Raw genomic sequence first — 19,191 nt, forward strand, 5'->3', positions numbered from 1 at the left:
GATGCAAATATATATATATTTGGGGGTGTGAACAGGGGATTAAGCCCAGAGGCACTTAACCACTGGGGCACATCCCCAGCCCTTTTCTGTATTTTATTTAGAGACAGGTCTCACTGAGCTGCTTAGAGCCTCACCTTTGCAGCCTCCCAAGCTGCTGGGATTACAGGCATACCCCACCACACCCGGCCCTTGCCTCTATATTTTTAATATTGGTATTCAAATATAAGGAAAAGTTGTTCCTCTGTGTGTGTGTGTGTGTGTGTGTGTGTGTGTGTGTGTGTGGTGCTGGGGACTGAACCCAGGGCTTTGTGCATAAGGCAAGCACTCTATCGACTGAGCTATAACCCTAGCCCAAATTGTTCCTTTTAAATGTTTATTCTCAGTGTCTGCTATTCTGTTGCCAACTTGTGTTGACTGTCACTGGTCCATGGGTTGCACTTTGAATAGCATCATTTTAGAGAAGGAGGAGCTGTCCTGTCCGCAGGGAAGAACATTACCAACTATATCTCAGTTCTGTGACATTTTAGAGGGACACAGGAGGATTGGGAGGGCATCTTATTTTTTTTTTAAATGTAAGACTTTACTGTGATGTGCAAAAAGACAGAAACAAAATATATGGGAAGTAATATGGTAAGGAGACTAAATTTATGTATGATTCTCTAAGCCCCAGTTTCCTTCTACTCTGTTCTTTCCTAATGTTTCTCTTCTTTATTCTCTCCCTCATACAGACCCTTTCCCTTTGTGCTACCACTTATGTCACTCTCAAGCATTCTTCCTTCCCTCCCAGATGTTACCACTTGTTTCACCCATGTTTGTCTAATAATAGACACATCTTTGTGCACCAGTTGTAAGATGAAATGACTCTTAGGGAACTGAGGAACTAAACCAGAGGATTTATTTGGTTATGGTCATACTTTTTAATTCTAAGAATCATTACATGTTGAGTTAAAAATTTATAGGCATACTCTGTATTAATTTTGTCTCAAACTACTTGTTCCATAGGGGCATGTTAGTATTCTTAGGGGTATTGAGAAAGTACTGAGCTACTGTGATCCTTAATTAAGTGGGAGACTTATACACACCTATTGTAGAAATTAGGAGGGGATGGAGGAATGCTCAGCAGCTAAATATGCCTCTGAATAAAGAGCTATTTATGGATAATAACAAATTCTTGAAAATCCTAGCCACATCAACTTTGTCTACATGGAAATGCAATAGGTTTTGGGTCTTTCTGGAACATCTACCCTACTTGCAGAGTTTGTGTAAGCACACTGATTCTAAGGGAGAAATTGACTTTCATTGTTTGCCCAGCCTCAGAATGTTAAAATGTATTTTTTGTTTTGCATTTTTGTTTTGTGGTTTGGGGATTGAACCCAGGTCTTTGCACATGCTGAACTATACCCCTGACTCTTTAATATTTCATTTGGAGACAAGGTCTCACTAAGTTGCCCAGGCCAGCCTTAGAACTTGTGATCCTTTTACCTAAGCCTCTAAAGTAGCTAAGGTTATAGGCATGCACCACTGTAACCATCTAAAATGAGATTCCTAAAAGGAAATTTTTTTTCTTCCTATTCCTCTATGGGATATAGTACAATAGAGTTTACAAATGAATTTTGTTTACACATATACTTATTTAAAGAGACAATGAGAAAATCCAACAATTGATGAAATTCATTGTTATACAAGGGAAGTTTTGATTTATCAACTCTACTTTGAAATCTTGAAATGAAAATAAAACATAAATGTTGCAACAAAAAAGTTGAAAAAATTAAAATTATTGTTTCCTCTTACCATTCATGTGTTCCTGACAACCTAGTTTTCTGTTTTGTTTATTTAGTAACATTCTAGGGTAACTCTCTGCTATTTGTTTTCCCCAGTAATGTCAAATTTTACTACCAGTGATAAGAATACAATGTTTTAATGAGTAAGAATTCACAACCTATTCTGTTGAGTAATATGATAAATGAAGTTCATCACTTCTCTTTGCAGGGTATTTGCTTAAGAGCAGGCTATGCATTAACTCTTTTTGCCTTCAACAATCGCTTTCAACAATACTTAATACTGGAAAATGGAATAATGACCATATCAATTTTTGAACCTTTTCTTAAATCAACAATTGAAACTGAGAGGGCAATGGCAGCATTTCAGGTACAAAGTCAGAGGTTAACACTTCAAATTGATGTGTGTCTTTTTAGTGAAGACTAAAACTTTGGGGGTCTAGTAAAATGTTTACTGACTTGTAAAATTCAATACTTTGTGTATCAGCTCCAACTACCTCATATTAACTCTATTATCTGTGAGCACCTCTTCATTTTTATAGAATTTTACAAGTTAGTTATAGAGCACTTGCCTTTGTACCTCATCTGATGCTTAAACCAACCCTGTGAGGCTGATAGGTAGGTAGAATTATTTTCATCATTCAATATTATAAGGGAATAAATGAAGAAACATGTTAAGTGTCTAAGACAGTTTTTTTTTAACTGTAAATCTTTAGCTGATCACACTGATTTTACAACCCTTTAACAAGCATTTGTATCTGTTATCTTCCTTATCTTTCTGTCTCTCTTTTCTATCCTATGACTTTTAGGAGAAGTATTTTCTATGAGTCTATAATTAAAGGAGATAAAAGTTGCAAATATTATAAATAACAATTTTGTCTTTTATGGTCTCTGCTATGACCAATAGGGATGAGTGCTCTAACTCCTTCCTGCCACCACTTGCTTCCCTTCTTTTGGATCCCATCAAATACCCACTTTACCCGCACCCCCCCCCCAAGAACTACTCTCCATCATAAAACCTTAATTAGATAAGCTGAGTAGAAAGTGTCAATGATTCTATGCTTTTCTGTTTTAGATTATTGTATTAGCTAAAGTCATTATAGATGTGGACCACATTACTTTGTCTGCACGAGGTGTTACTATTTTAGTTGATAGTCTGTATTCAGTTCAGCCAACTACTCTTGTTTTGACAGGTAAGAAATGACTAGAACTAATTGTATTCACATAAAATCATTTTCAGATTTTTTTTGTAATTTGAGCAATAATAAAACAATAAGCCTGAAACCATTTCATACAGTTTGATGAATGAACTCATGTTAGTCTAAATGGAACTCTAGAATAAGTCTACATGGAACAATAGGCATCTATTCTGTACCCTGAATAGGAGGAGAGTAACTCTGAACATAAGACTTTTTGCCTTCCCAATTACTTTTCCAAATCCCTAAATATTTTCCCAGGATTTAAAATGAGAATTCAACTATGAGCTAACAACAATTTGTTTGTTTATTGTGGTGCAGGGATTGAACCAAGGACTTTGTGTAAATTAATCAAGTGTTCTACCACTGAGCTACATACCCAGACCTACACACTCATTTATAATAGTATGATGAATTTGTATTCATGTACCTCTATCTGGTTACCTATTGACCAGTTAAGCACATTTGTTAACATTTAAGCATTCTCTATATTTCTATGAAACACAGCAAACCAACATGGTCCAAAAGAGTTATTGACACAATTTTAATTGAGTGACTGTATCTATTCCAATCCTAAATCCAATTTGCACACAACAGGTGATTGATATTTAATTGACCTAATACATCACTCTCGAGGCAACATAAAACAGTGTCAGAATGACAGTCAGTGACTAACAAAATAGAGTACTTTTAAAAACTGAAATGTATCACTGAGAGCAGCAAAGGAAACTCCATTTGCTATGCCATAGAATTGTATTTTTATGAAGTATATTTGCATGGCAGGGAAAAATTAAGCAAATAAAAACTTTCTTATGGAAACTAGCTAGGGAAACATGTTTAAAAGAAATTATTAAATATTTTTTTCATCTAAATAACCTTATTAACTCATTGTTATAGTAATTTTGTGACTGAAAAAACAATCACAATTGGGTTAAAATTTTGTTCCACAAACTATTTTGTGCAAGAAATGTCATATTTCTGATGACTTTCAAATATTAATTTCCCTAGTGTGGGGAGAATTGAATCTCAAAAATTACTGAAACTTCTCTGCACTTTGCTACCAAAGTCACTTGCATCTCTAGAGTCATTTTCATAATTGTGGTATCTCAGAAAAAGTAGATATTCTGGCCTTGGGTATAGTGTGAAATAACTGACTGCTCAGTGTCTAAGTTGACAAGATTCCCAGAAGAGGCTCCAAAGTCATAGGAATTTTGCAGAGACTGGGATTTCCATTGTCAACTGTCCAGTTGTGCCAGGTTCTGTGAGTCCCTCTTAGCATTTTTTTTTTTTTTTTTTTTTTTTTTTTTGTGGTGCTGGGGATTGGACCCAGGGTCTTGTGTATACGAAGCAAGCACTCTACTAACTGGGCTATATCCTCAACCCCTGTCTTAGCCATTTTCAAAGTTCCTTCTCCTTCTCCTTTGAAAATTACAAATCTAAGTTCTCTTAACTTTTAGATTCTCTACCCCCTCCATCTTTTTCCATTTTTTGTTCCCCAGCTTCAAAGACATCTTTTTAACTTTACAGGCAGGTTATCTTAAGACAGCTTTTGCTTTAGGCTATACAATCCAGCCCTCTCCATCCTGAGGCAATAAACACAGAGAATTCCTTGGCTAATAATGTAGGCCAGAAAAATACATTTCTCAATAAAGTATCTACCCACACAGGTAAAAATACATTTATATTTTAAACATTGCTGGTGGGATTGCAAATTGGTGCAACTACTATGAAAAGCAGTATGGAGATTCCTCAGAAAACTTGGAATGGGACCACCCTTTGACCCAATTATCCCACTCCAGGGTTTATACTCAAAGGACTTAAAATCAGCATACTACAGTGATGCAGCCACATCAATGTTTATAGCAGCTCAATTCGTAATAGCTAAACTAAGGAACCAACCTAGGTGTCCCTCAAGAGATGAATGGATAAAGAAAATGTGGGGGGTGTGTGTGTGTGTGTGTATGTGTGTTTTAATGGAATATTACTCAGCTTTAAAGAAAAATGAAGTTATGGCATTTGCTGGTAAATGGATGGAGTTGGAGAATATCATGCTAATTGAAATAAGCCAATCCAAAACAAAAACAAAAACAAAGGCTCAAAGTTTTCTCTAATATGTGGATACTAATTCACAATAAGGGATGGAGGCACTAGGGAAGAATAGAGTTACCTTAGATTAAGTAGAGGGAAGTGAAAAAAAGGGAGGGGATATAGGGATAGGAAGAATAGTAGATTGAAATAGACTATTTATTACTTTATGTATATATATGACTGCATGAGCAATGTGATTCTACAACATGTACAATCAGAAAAATGGGAAATTACACCACATCTATGTATATCAAAGTGCATAAATGCATTCTACTGTAATGTATAATTAAAACAAAAAATTTTAAAAATATAAAACACCAATATGAATGAAATAGTATTAAGCTGGTAGATACACATTTAATTATTAAATCACTTTATTCTTTTCAGTCCCCAAACATTTCTTTTTGTGGTAAGAACTTCAATTATTTTAAACTTCTATAAGAGATATACCGCTTGATTTTTAAAATACAATTATACTCTTAAAGCCATTTGAACTGCAAAACTACATTAAATTATCTTATGTTAATTCAGTCATTATGCTCACTCTTATTTAAAAGTAACACTCTAAAAACCTCAAAATAAAATATATCTTGAAGCCAAGGAAGGAAGAAAACTTCTGATTTCAAAAATCCCCCTTTTAACAATTTAACTATTACTTTTTGTGACAGAAAAATCAAACCATAATTTTAGGTAAATTTATTCCACATTTACTATATGCATGCTTTCCCTCACCATTTCTTTCTTTCTTTCTTTTTTTTTTTTTTTTTTTTGCCTTCAGGAGCATTCCCTCACCATTTCTTAAGATGCCTTATGACTCAAACTTTTTTAATGTTATGTACAAATGTACAAAAGCACAGTTTATCATTTAAATGACACAAGTTATTTTTTCTTGTTTAATTTATAGGAAACTTAATTGCTAGCCTGGCTCATTCTAGAGCTGGTATTCCAGAAGCATTTACTACATTAGGAACGATCCATCAACTCTGCTACCATTTGTACTCAGGAAGAGAAGAGGTAAAACAAAACAAACAATTATAAAACTAAATATGCAAAAATAAAATAATTTGCTCCTCTCACTTCATTCTCCTCAGTTATATAATAAATATAGTTCATGTTACTAACTCAAAATTAGGTGAACTTTCTAGTACTAATTAGTCATATCTACCCTCCACAAAATTATACATTTGTTTTAACTCCAAGACTTAAATAGAATTTTAATTACAAACAGTATAATATAAACAACAACAATTAAAAATTTAAAAGAAATACCTGTTCAAATTTGTAATTAAAATGTTTATAGCCGGGTGTGGTGGCGCATGCCTGTCATCCCCTCAGGAGGCTGAGGCAGGAGGATCAAAAGTTCAAAGCCAGCCTCAGCAATGGCAAGGTACTAAGCAACTCAGTGAGACCCTGTCTGTAAATAAAATACAAAATAGGGCTGGGGATATGGCTCAGTGGTTGAGTTCAATCCTCAGTACCCACCCCCCTCAAAGTTTATCAAGTATCTCACAAAAAGTGGTTACCTTGTGATCTAAGACATTTCTCTGATTTGGAATGAATGAAAATGGAACCCAAAGGAGTTTTCCTTATCTGCTAAACAGGGTTAGAGGTGAGAAGATGTGAAAGAGTCCATGCTGGCTGTAGCAGTGGATTGCTTCTGAGCGTGTGCCTACTGTTTTCCCCTAAGATCTAAAGTATTTCTCTAACTTTCAGGTGTATTAGAATCACCTGTGGGTGGGCCTGTAATTCCATAGATTATTAGGCTCTACTCCCCAAATTCTTGATCAAACATATCTGAGATGGGTCCCAAACTTTGCATGTCTAATAAGTTCCCAGCAACTGAAGATGCTGGTCCAAAAACCACACACTGAAAACAGAACAAAAAGGAGTAGAAGATATGTGGGCATTTATATAAAGCAGCTTGATGCCAATGTGAAGACCAATAATGCCAACTTTCTGGTACCCCTAATAGGCCCTTTTTATATAAATTTTATGAAACTTTATAAAATATTTTATGCTACCAACTATTTAATTCCCTACTAACTTCCCAAGAATACATTTTAATTATCATATAAAAACCTAATTATTTCAGAGTCAAGGCAAAGGCTACTTCATTTAAAGTAAGGAAACTACTTTTTTTAGAGCTTGGTGGCCTAATACTTGTGCTTCCTTCTTTGTTCTTGTGAATGTAAAACTGTTTCCCTGAGTGGACATTTTTAGCCTATTTTCCTGGTTTCCGATGACAACCACCTGAGCAGTTTTGAAAAATCCTGAAGTGGAACTCAAAGTTACCCAGGTAAAGCTAACTATAGCACTGAGTTATTTTAAGAACAAAGCCTTTGGCTAATAAAGAATTGTTTCTTATTTATTTAGGTTCGAGCAGCTTGCTCCTGTGCTCTTGGCTACTTAACTTACAATGCAAATGCTTTTCGAATCCTATTAAATGAATGCAGGAATAAACCTAATCAGTTCCTTCGTATAACAAATAATATCAGCAGAGATGCAAGTATTAACCCAGTATTTTTAAAGGAATTTCAAATGAAACAAATGGTGGGACTTCCTTCTTTAAGGTATTGTGTCTATATTTGAAGTTGCAGTAGTAAAACTGATAGATTTTATTAAGTTTATCAACCACAGGGAAACAGCCTCATATGAATATATCCTCTGTATGCTGAAGGATAAACTTCATTCTAAAGGTCCATTGCCAAAGCCTGATTTATTTACTTAGTTATTTATAATAGCACTGGAGATTGAATCCAGGGTCTTGTGCATGGTAGGCAAGTCCTTTACCACTGAGCTATATCTCTCACCCTATTTACTTATTTTTGACAGAGTCTTACTATTTTGCCCAGTCTGAACTGGGCAACTCCTAAACTCAGGGATCTACCTACCTCAGCCTCCCAAGCAGTTGGAATTAGAGATGCAAGTCACTACTTGCAGCTCAAAGCCTGTTTTAATTCCAGCTTAGTATTAGAGTCATGGGTACAGATAAGAATATCACCAGACCCTAGGGACCCTGAGTAGCCAGGAAATTTTACATTTTAGGTAAGTTTTTGGGAGACTAGTCAACTCCATGTCTGATCAAAGCCATTTAATTTTTTTTTTTTTTAGTTGTAGATGGACACAATACCTTTATTTATTTATTTATTTAGTGGTGTTGCGGTTTGAACCCAGTGCCTCATGCATGCTAGGCAAGCACTCTACTACTAAGCCACAACCCCAGCCCTCAAAGCCATTTTTGATCAGACTAGAGAGAGATTTGAGAGTTCTGAGCCACACAAGACTAATACTATGGCCTTAGCTTCAAGCAGATCTTCTGAACTTGGCCAAAGCTAGTTTAAACTCTCAGGTTAGAAATGGGGTAATCAGATCCAGTAGCTGGAGTTATGATAAAGCTTACCAGGTATTTATTCAGAAAATTCTGTCTCAGTGTTGTAGTTTCATTATGAACTTAAGCCTCTGAAAAAGCATGAGAAAGAATCTCTTTACTATGGATATGTTTGCTTTTCTGGAGATGTAGTTGAATTTTGAGTCTTTTCTACAAGTAGTCATATTCACATACAGGAAATATAACTACTCAATATATAGTATTAACTCTGTGATACAGAGAATAGAATTCAATAGTGTATTATGGTTATATACATCAATTTTAAGTATATAGAAAAATGAGTACATCTTCAGAGTCATTTTAATTCTTTGAAAAAGTGAACGTCTGCTGGGCATGGTGTTACACAACTGTAATCCCAGAAACTTGGGAGGCTGAGACAGGAGGATTACAAGATCACAGCCAGCCTCAGCAATTTAGCAAGGCCCTAAGCAACTTAGTCCTATTGTAAAATAAATAAATAAATTAATTAATTAATTAATAGGGCTATAAATGTGGCTCAGTGGTTAAACACCCCTGGGTTCGCTCCCTGGCACCAAAAAACAAAACAAAACAAACAAACAAATAAATAATAAAACCCCTGAAAATCCAACACTTATTGCCTAATTTTATATAATAAACCAGAATATCTAAATTTTCATTGCTATAAATAACAATGTTAAACATTTCCATTGATTCAAAAATTTAATTTAATTTAGGATAAACAGTATAAGTAGTATTTTCAGTCATTCCCCCAGTTAACCTAAATAACAACTTTGTGGAATAGGAAAAATGCAACCCTTTCTTGGATCTGTTTTCTTCAAAATCCAGTTGCAGTGTCTCTTCTTCCCATTACTTCATGCAGATTAAATGACTCAGTTGTTTGAAGTGTGTAAATTAGTGACAGAATACAAAACACCTACGGGTAATATGCATAATTTTATGTATGTTTATCAACATGTATGAAAATAGGCCATTAGTCATTGAACACGATATATGGAATAAATCTTCATATATTTCTTCATGTTTTTCGGGTTACATTAATGTCTTCATTTATTTTATTATCTGATTAAAATTTTTCCCTTTTTAGTCTGGAGAGGAATGGAGGACCATCCATAATTCCTGTCTTTAAAAAAGGTAATTAATTATTTTTATTTTATTTCTGAGATATCTTCTAGCCCTGGCATTTTATAATTCTGTCCATCCCTCCCTAAAAATCTGAAATGCAGAGACAACAACAACAACAAAAAAAAAAGGTATCTGTAAACTTCTCTTTTGTAATTCTATATACCTAAAATACCTTTTTATTTATAAGCCCATGTTAATCATTTCTTTTAAGGACTTCTGTAATATCACTTGCCAGAAATTCCTCTCTTTGTTTTTTTCCACAAGCTAAACATAAAGAAAATTCATTATTTAAACAACATGTATGTATGGTTTAAATAATGATCTTGCCATTATTCTACTTCATGTACAGTGTATCTGTCTATAAATTTTTAGAGCAGAGACATGTTTCCTATTTGTTTTGTATATAGTTGGTAGATGACAGTTGAGCGCTTGGGTCTGAGGAAATAAGAGTCTAGATCTTATATTACTCACTTCTTCCAATTAGACATTTAACAGGTAATATAAATTACTTAGTAGTTTCATGTATATGCTTGTTCATCACTGCTTAGTGTAGGACCAAAGTCAATATTACTTAATATATGTCCTAGTCCTATAGTTGTTATCAAGAATAGAATCATTAATCATTCAGAAGTGAAGATCAGTTTTCTGGAGTCAGAAAAAAAAAAGGAGAGAAGAGAATAGGGAGAAATAATGAAGAGAGGAGGAACATCATTTATTCAGGGAATATGTGAGGGAAGCTACATATGTGTGGAGGTCTATTTCTGAGTATCATGGCCATACAGAAAAGTATCTTTCTCTCTCTCTCTTTTTTTTATAGCTTCTTTAGCCTAAGAGTAATTTACACATAAAAATAAAGTCAATCTTACTCTTTCTTCACTTTAATTTTGGTTTCTAAACAACAAACTGTACATCTGTACTAGTAATGGTCTGATGAAGTTTTTGCAGTTGTAGTAATGTGAGAAAAAATAAGGACAACACAGGGAGTTTCTGATAAAATTAATTTCATTCAATGTGATGTCTGTTATTTTAAGATAAGCCTTTTATATTTTTTTGGTGTTAAAATATCCTTCATAAGATGATATTTTAAGTTGTTGGCGTGTGTTCCTTTATTAGTGCCAACACGGCATAATAAAAAGTTGGTGACCACATATTGGTCCCTACAAATTTTTGGTCTCTGAAATCTAAAAGTCTGGAAGCCAGTGATCTGTTCTCTCAGTATGTTTAATTTATGTAAAGAAATAGAACTACTTAGAGGTGGAGTAATGAGACTATACTTATGGCCCTTAGACCTAAGAGATATTTAACTGTGGCCTTCTAATTTTTTAGGGAAAGAACACCGAAGAAAAGCAAAACCTAAAATTCAACCAAAAGATTCTTTGACTTTAATACCTCCTGTAACTAACTTCATGGGACTCTTCAAAAAAGCAAAACAGACCACTGTTTCCCATAATGTTTTTTCTTTTTCATCCGCAATTTCATCAGATATCATAAATGTATCAAGACCAAGAATAGCGTGTTTGAACCAACTTGGGAAACATGAACAGAAAGCCAACCCAGAGAATGCAGAAGGCTAATAAAAAAGAAATGAATATGAAAGGATTCCTGAGAAATTTAAAATTTTTAAAAATATGATAAAATATACATAGCTGAGTAATCTTTCCTTTTTTGTTTAAAGAATTTAACCTTTATTTTATGTACTTGTCTATTGTTGTTTGTTTTTATGTGGTGCTGAGGATCAAACCCAGGGCCTTACCTGTCCTAGGCAAGTACTCCACCACTGAGCTACAACCCTAACCCCAGCTGGGTAATCTTTTTGAATGGAAGTTCTTGATATTACAAAGATTTTCTTTACCAGTAGATATGGGGTAAGAATTTCTGCAGTAGACTGCCTGTACATAAATCTCTGAAGATTCATCAACTGATATAGGTTGAATTGGTATGCCGAGTTAAAGAGGCCTGACTCAAAGCAGCCCTCATGATAACACTCATTTTAATACCTTACGATATTTAATGAAAATAAATTACAAATGTGATGCTTTAAAATGTATACTTTAAAAATATTTCATTTAAAAGTAAAAACTGATATAATTTCTCATCAGATATACAAGTGTGGTTAAAAAATACAGCAACCAGTGTTGACCATTCTCCATATTTATAGAGAATGCCTTTGTTTTGCAGATATAAAGGATGATTTCTTTTTGGCTTAGAACCAAACAATGCTTTTGCTCAAAAGCACCTTTGAACAGGTACAGTTTTGATATACATTTGCTACTTCTATTTTACAACTACAGATAGTTGGGCTTCACTGTGTTCTTTAATGTGCCTCCTCCCCTTTATTCCATCCACTTCACTCAATAGCCCCCATACAGTTTAAGGGTCTTGCTATAATCCAGTCTCTTCCTGGGCTGCACCAGGCATTCAAAAAATATATTAATGAGTAGTTATTTTCTATAACATGCCTTAACAATAATGATGGTGATTATGGAAGCTATATGGATTTCAGGCTTTCTTAGACTCCAAAGTCTGTGTTCTTAACTATTGCAAACTAAGAAACCTTTTAAATATTTCAAATTCAATTCTAAATTATGTTAACTGATGTGAGTTGAAACATTCTGGTAGATGGACTAAAATAGGAAATGCAGAGGGCAGAAATGGTATGTTTTAAGCTAGAAAGGATAAATAAATCTAAATGATAAGAAAGTGTTATTTACTAGGTACTGATAAGGATAAGAATTCATATCAATAGAAGTATTATAGAAGCCAGGATCATTTTCAGTAAAAGTCAAAAATAATTTCTGCTATCCTGACTGAGAAAAAGGGGAAAAGCACTAGGTTGTATGATATGGGTACAGGATTCAATAGAATCACTATATGTCTTCCAAGGTTTTGTTTTCTACCTGTCAACATCTATGCAACCTTTCCCCATAAGATGTTTTACTTTGATTCTTGCTAATGAAAAAGCCACACTCCTAAGGCTATAACATATTAGTATTATTTGATCAGAAGAGCATACATAACAGAAGGAATTCTTGATGATTAAGTAATATATTTATAAAATTTGATAAAAGAAATTGGGAACTTAATTTGAATCCTGAAATACTACCTGTAGAGACTTTTTTGAAAAGCAAACATCAAATCTTCATTTTAAGTCGTGGTACTTTGATGGCAGCTTCTGCAACTTCTTTTGATATATCTACTCCAAGAGGACATCTGCATCATAATCAAATAAACCATATTATTTCAAACACTTTCTTGATGTTCCATTGCTAGTTTTGCACACTATTTGCTTTAGAATTCTGCAAAGTAGTGGAACTATTTAATGTGTAATTCATCATATATGGTGATGCTTCTTACAAATACAACAGAATCTTAAGCTAGGATAATGAAGACCATTTCACTAAGAAATCTAAATTCTGAGATGTTTTTGAAAGAGTTCTGTTGTTCTCCATTACTCTAAATTAGAAAGTTAAAAACAAATGAAATATAAATATAACAAAAGATGCCTTATAATTTTTAACAAAGCTAAAAAGATAAAAATAATTTATCACATAAAGTCAAACATGCATTTATTTATATTTTAAATTCCCCAGGTTTCAAAAGTTGTCTTATCCCTTTTCAACCTTCCTTTGCTGCTACTGGCTGGAGAGGTCTTTGCTCCTATGTCTTTTTTGATTTCTGCTCTATAAATAATTTTAGCTTCAGATTTTAATCCAAGATAAGGCTGTGGCCTGGAAAAAGCCATCATCTCCAGTCTCAACACTGCCACAATAGGGCACAACCAGATCAGTGGACAAAACATATCTGAGGTTTAGTTATTGGCATAAGGGATTCTGACACTGCTAATCCAACTCAGTTCGTTCACCATGAGAATTAATAGTCTATGGTTCATGCAGCATAACTGTCTAGTGATGGACCATAATGCTGACAATATTTGAAACACTGAATGAAACAGTCTTCAAAAAACACAATTATGCTTTACCATTCTAGATCTAACTTAGACCAGAACTTGAGAGCAAATTTTAAAAACTGTGTTATTACTAGAACTTTGATTTGGGAGAGGAAATAGGCTTGCAGTAAATAGTTATCTTTTGGCTGCTTCCCAGTTACCCTGTTAAGAACATAATCACAACTCCATCTACACTTGAATGCTTTCTGCTTGTTTTGTTTCCCAGCATACCAGCTGGTCCTGAAAGCCTCTAGACATTGCAAAAGTCCAAATTATGGACCTGGTTTCCATTCTGGTCCCAAGTAAGGAAATGCATCATTTCTACACATGCCCAAATTCTAACTCACCTATGATTTACCAAAATTTTTCTAATTTAATTCTGTAGCAAAGTAAACTTCTTAAAAGGTGTTAACCTCAATGAGGTTCATGAAAAAAAAAACTGATATAACTGTCAAGTACCACCAAAATATTAATAAAAACTTTATATATAAAAGCCAAAACCATTCTTTGGTTTTTATAATTTACCTTACATAAATAATATAAACTAGGGCTAGGGATATACCTCAGTTGGTACAGTGCGTGCCTCATGTGCACGAGCCCCTGTGTTCAATCCTCAGCACGGCAAAAAAAAAAAACAAAAAAACAACATATATATATAAAAACTATACCACATACTTTGGTTCGTAGCGGATGCCTTCTATGTTGTCTAAAATGCCCAAGCCAGCACGTAATCTTTCAATACCATTCCTAAATAAGAACCATTAAAATAAAATTAATAGCCTCAAGATTTAAAGGAAGATTTAATATGATGAAATGGTTAATTAGTATACTTATGAATGAAGCTCATATATCCTATGGCTTACCATGCAATCATAATGCCATTATCAGTGCATAGTCTTGGGGGAGGACACAACAAAGTGCATTGTGTTGCATTTGTTACAATTTCCAGAGCTCTCCGTATATACAAGTTACTTGCAACACCTCCAGATACAACCTAAAGGAATTGATAAGACCCAATGAACTCCTATCACATATGAACCAAGTCATTTATTAAACCTGGGGAAATGCCAGCATTACTATAAGGTGAAATGACAAAACTTACTAGTACTGCATTACTCTGAGATAGCAAGTCTCTCTGCTTGCAAAACAGAATAGCACGATGTGTTCTTTTTGCAATGTGGCACGCAGTTGTATGCTGTACTGCAGCAGCAATGTCTGCAGCTGAAGACAGGATTTGCCCCTTCTCAATTCCTGCAGAAATGAGCAGGTATTTTTAGGCTCCATTGAGAAATATTTATTTGTCCAACTTTACTAATTAGAAATATACCTTCCTCTTTCTCCTTTTGCATTATTATTTTATCGATAACATGTTGAAGCCCAGAAAAAGAAAAATCACAATTTTTAGCACGCTGCATGGGTGAATTGATATCAAAATGAAATCTGTTTCCTTGTTTGGCCAAATGTTCTATAGCCTTCCCACCACTCATGGTGGAGCATTCTGGATGTTTGATTAAAGAGAGTCTTCTTGCTACCTATCAAAAACAAAAACATATTTTTAATGAGTTGTAAATTAAATATTTTGAAACCAAAAGGTACAAAGGAAATGAATTGAAAAATGTAAAATGCTGAATAAAAATATGCTATACGTCTACAAATATGGACTACAGCTGATGTTCAGTAAAGCAAACCACCCAGTTCCTTATGAAAACCTGATCTGTAGTGGCCTATCACTGCCCTGCTACTTTTGCTCTTATATTGGGTTTAGAAAATGAGTTTGAAGTTGACAACAACTGCTTAATGATGAACTTCAAATAAGAACTTGTCCTATTCTTTCTATCTTTTCAGCTGTTGGCAGCAGTTTGTTTTTAACATGGCCGTAGACTTTGTAGTATTCTAAAAAGGAAAAGAAAAATCTGCGGTTTCAGTAATTGGGCAATTTAATCATAGAAATTTGTGCATCTTGATGTCCTTAGGTTAATCTTTATGTATTTTGAATTTTGTGGTATATTACAGTTTACAAAGCACTTTTTGCATATATAGTATTTGGATAAATATAAAATTTCAGCTGCAAATTATTTGAGCCTTTATGTATTGGATGTAAAACCATTTTATTAGGAATGGGTAAGAAAGAATTACAAAATTATTTACTACTTTTTTTTCTTACTATACATAATTTTTCAGTCTATTTAAGATATTGAGAAACACTTAAGTGAATGGTAGTAGCATATCTATTGCTATTTAATTGAAACAGACATCATAACAAAAAAGGGTGCAGGGTGCTGGGGATGTATCTGTGATAAAGCACCTAGCTTGCATGAGGTGCTGGGTTTAATCTACATCACAGCAAAAAAAAAAAAAAAAAGAGAGTGAAATTAGTTCTTAAATAATTACCTTGTCAAGCATGTCACCTGGTGCAATGTCCAAAGACTTTCCAAGAAGCAGAAAATCTGAAACTCCTCGAACTAATGCCAAGAGACAGTGACCTCCAGAAATCAAAAGAACTAAAAATGGAAACTCTACTTTATTGGTCAACCTAATAGTCAGTGCGTGAGCCTCCATATGATGAATGGGGATGAATGGCTTTTTCAGCTGGTCTACCAGCTGTAAACTAAATGATAAGCCTACTCCTAAGCTTAAAGCAAGTCCTGGCTTTATGGTAGTTGCAATCGCTGAGAGTTCACTTGGAGATATTCCACTGGCACAAAGAGCTTCTTGTACTATTCGTTGAATGTTTTCTCTATGAAGTTGTTGAGCTACTGGAGGAATAATCCCACCTGTTCTGAAACAAACAAAAGAACAGCTTATTATAATTTTATGGTTGTACAATAAAGAAAGAAAAATTATGTTATAGCTGAAATGTAACTGAAAACATTAGGATTTTCAAATTGTGTGGTCTATAATGCTGCAACTATGATAAGAACTAAACATGATGTTATGAATTCAGTATGAAGGGATGCTTCTGATTTTCCAAAATGGTGCACAGAACTCCCATAGATTTGCTTGTTAATGAATGAAATCACCAAAACAATCTTAGAAAGCATTCTAAAGAAGTCTTGAATAAGGGAAGGACAGGATAAAATTATATTTTAGGAAAACAAATTTCCTTGAACATAAAGAGAATTTTAAAGAGATCATCACAAAAAGTATTTGGATTAAAAGGCTGGGAGTATAGCTCAGTGGTAAAGCATGTGCCTAGCATGTGCACAGCCCTGGGTTTGATCCCCAGCACTGAATAGGAAAACAAAAATCATTTGTGTAAAGTGATTATATCTTAAACTGGGTGATTGTGGTAATGGAAAGAAAGGGATGGAAAGCCTTCAAATCTAATAATAACTAATAACTAACATAAGGGTATGGAGGACCAAGTCATCAAAGATGATTCAGATATTTGGCTGGAAGGACTGGAAGAAAAGAAATACACTGAGAAACATGATGGAAATTTTGTGAAGATGAGTTTATTTTTAAAAAGACTGCACTTGAGGTTACAGCAGGATAGCAGATAGCTTGCAATCCTAAAGGTTTGGGAATCCAGTTCTCAAGAGTTGGTAATTAAGATTTTTGGTTCATATAGGATAGTGTAATGTCAAGAGTAAAGAATTAGAAAGCAAATTTTCTAGCAATGATTATGCAAGCATAAGACTGATTTTTACAATCTGAGAAACAGTACAATAAAATATAGAGTCTGAAAACATACCTCTACTCTAAAAAGAAAATCATCTTCAAACATGTGATGTTGCGGGTGGGAAGGACAGTGGAATGAGATGGACATTATTACCCTATATACACGTATGACTATACTACCAGTGTGACTCTGCACCATGTACAGTTAGAGGAATGAGAAGTTGTGTTCCATTTGTGTATAATATGTCAAAATGCATTCTACTGTCATGTATAACTAATTAGAACAAATTTTAAAAATTGGATGTTGTAAGACCTGATACTTCTACACACAGAAATGCAAATTATCAGTAGAATATTCAATTAACATTTACTTAATAGTTAAAATACATACAAAAAGAAATTATCTTATTTCAACACATTCTTATATTCCTTAATTGTTCAAAGATACTTTTTATTTTAAGAAAAGAAAAATGTTCAAAAAGATTAAAAACTTTAGTACACTCAGTAGAAACTGAAAAGACTGTGGTAATTACAGTTACCATCTGCACCACTTGTTTGATACTCACTTGATGCTGCCTTGCTCTGCTAGATCTCCTTATAGTCTACACATTACGTCTCTGATTAGATTCAGCTTTTTGAAGGGAAGAAATTTTTAGTATTTCATTGTCATGTAGTCCCTTTCATATAGTATGTTACCATTTAAGGGTTACTCTGTCTCTTTACGTAAATTATTTCTAATCTCAACAGAATCAGAGAGGATAATAAATTTGCCTTAAGTCACAAAGCCAATACTAAATGCCTAACTTAGGATTCAATACCAGTCTGTAATTCCAAAATACCAGCCCTTTTCATTAATCAGATGTTCTAAATTAATGACTTGGAGGCATATTTTAACATGTTTTGAATTAGCCAATAATTTTTTAAAATCTGGAGCTATTACATTAAAAATATGGATTTTTTAACTTTCTCTTAAAAATTTTGATAATGACATAGATCTTATAGTCCTGCCTGGCAACAATTGGGTAGAGCTGAGCAGTGACCTTCTCCAGATAATTTATCCTTTATATCTAGCCCACTTATTTATATAACCTGTCTAGAGGTCCTTGCAAACATCTGAGTTTATAAACCTTGCACTATTTTAAGATTTAATAAAACACTGCATCATTATTTATTTAAGTAACAACATAAGTTGTATAAATGTGAATAGGATTTTTTTTCAGGGATTAATATGGGGTAGAGGTCGGGTAATGAGTTAAGACCATAAACATACATGTTGAAGAAAGAAAAGGCATTGTTGAGAGAAAATCATTGACTAATACTAGAGCTGGTAAAGAGCTTAGTTCCTTTTTGGCAACAGGATTAGCTAAGGTTGGAAATTTAACTGTAGACAGTCATAAAAGCCAGGGTCAGATGTTTGAGGTTTTTCTATAGTAATTATTATAGGATATAACACAAAGGAATATGAACTTGGCTCCTAAAATTTAACTTTTATACATAATAAATACAAAAGAATGGTTCCATTTTTTTAAATTAAATTTTTTTAGATGTTGATGAACCTTTATTTTATTCATTTATTTATATGTGGTGCTGAGAATCAAACCCAGTGCCTCACACATGCCAGGCAAATGCTCCACCACTGAGCCAGAACCCTAATCCTCTTTTTAAAAAGAGGTATTGGGGATTGAAAACAGGGGCACTTTACCACAGAGTTAAATCTCTAATCCTTTTGTAAAATGTTTTTGTTTTGAAATAAAATATATTTTATTTATAGGCATGAGGTGCCAAGCCCAGCTCATTTTACTTTTCCAAAAAAGGTAGGGATAACAAAGATATAGTCTACTTACTTTAAATGAACTTCAGTTTGGGAATGTATTGCTTCTCCCAACACATTTCCAGTTTCATCTACCACCGCAGCTGCTGTATCATCACAGCTTGTTTCAATACCCAATACTATTTTATGAAGAAATAGTGTTCCAGGATGAAAATTAAAACTTCTTAAAAATCCATCAACTTTCCTTTTGGATGGTTTAAAAAAAACTCGTGCTGTCTTGTTCAATATTAGCATTATTA

General features: G+C 33.9%; 2 protein-coding genes across 2 annotated transcripts in view; one reads left to right on the forward strand and one right to left on the reverse strand.

Moving 5' to 3' along the window:
- Ankar (ankyrin and armadillo repeat containing) overlaps positions 1-11,128 on the forward strand; it is a 72,920-nt gene extending 61,792 nt beyond the window's left edge. Inside the window, exons 17-22 of the mRNA XM_026389030.2 lie at positions 1,990-2,148; positions 2,854-2,971; positions 5,967-6,076; positions 7,436-7,632; positions 9,517-9,563; positions 10,881-11,128. Coding sequence (XP_026244815.2) covers positions 1,990-2,148; positions 2,854-2,971; positions 5,967-6,076; positions 7,436-7,632; positions 9,517-9,563; positions 10,881-11,128 — 879 coding nt within the window. The remainder of the gene's footprint in view (positions 1-1,989; positions 2,149-2,853; positions 2,972-5,966; positions 6,077-7,435; positions 7,633-9,516; positions 9,564-10,880) is intronic.
- A 1,553-nt stretch (positions 11,129-12,681) lies between these two features.
- Positions 12,682-19,186, reverse strand: Osgepl1 (O-sialoglycoprotein endopeptidase like 1). The gene is made up of 7 exons (XM_026389031.2): positions 18,966-19,186; positions 15,892-16,279; positions 14,828-15,032; positions 14,603-14,751; positions 14,364-14,494; positions 14,176-14,247; positions 12,682-12,764 (listed from the first exon to the last, which is right to left on the reverse strand). The coding sequence occupies exons 1-7, from the start codon at positions 19,184-19,186 to the stop codon at positions 12,686-12,688; spliced, it is 1,245 nt and encodes a 414-aa protein (XP_026244816.1). The 3' UTR covers positions 12,682-12,685.
- Positions 19,187-19,191: the final 5 nt, after the last annotated feature.

Source organism: Urocitellus parryii, chromosome 1, assembly GCF_045843805.1.
Source record: "Urocitellus parryii isolate mUroPar1 chromosome 1, mUroPar1.hap1, whole genome shotgun sequence".
NCBI classification, from domain to species: Eukaryota; Metazoa; Chordata; class Mammalia; order Rodentia; family Sciuridae; genus Urocitellus; species Urocitellus parryii.

Coding starts and splice junctions, on each gene's coding strand:
- Osgepl1 (XM_026389031.2), bottom strand. CDS start 19,186: ATGCTAATATTGAACAAGACAGCACGAGTTTTTTTTAAACCATCCAAA. Junction 14,752..14,827: donor GCAAAAGGAGAAAGAGGAAG/GTATATTTCTAA, acceptor TCATTTCTGCAG/GAATTGAGAAGGGGCAAATC. Junction 14,248..14,363: donor AATGGCATTATGATTGCATG/GTAAGCCATAGG, acceptor GTTCTTATTTAG/GAATGGTATTGAAAGATTAC.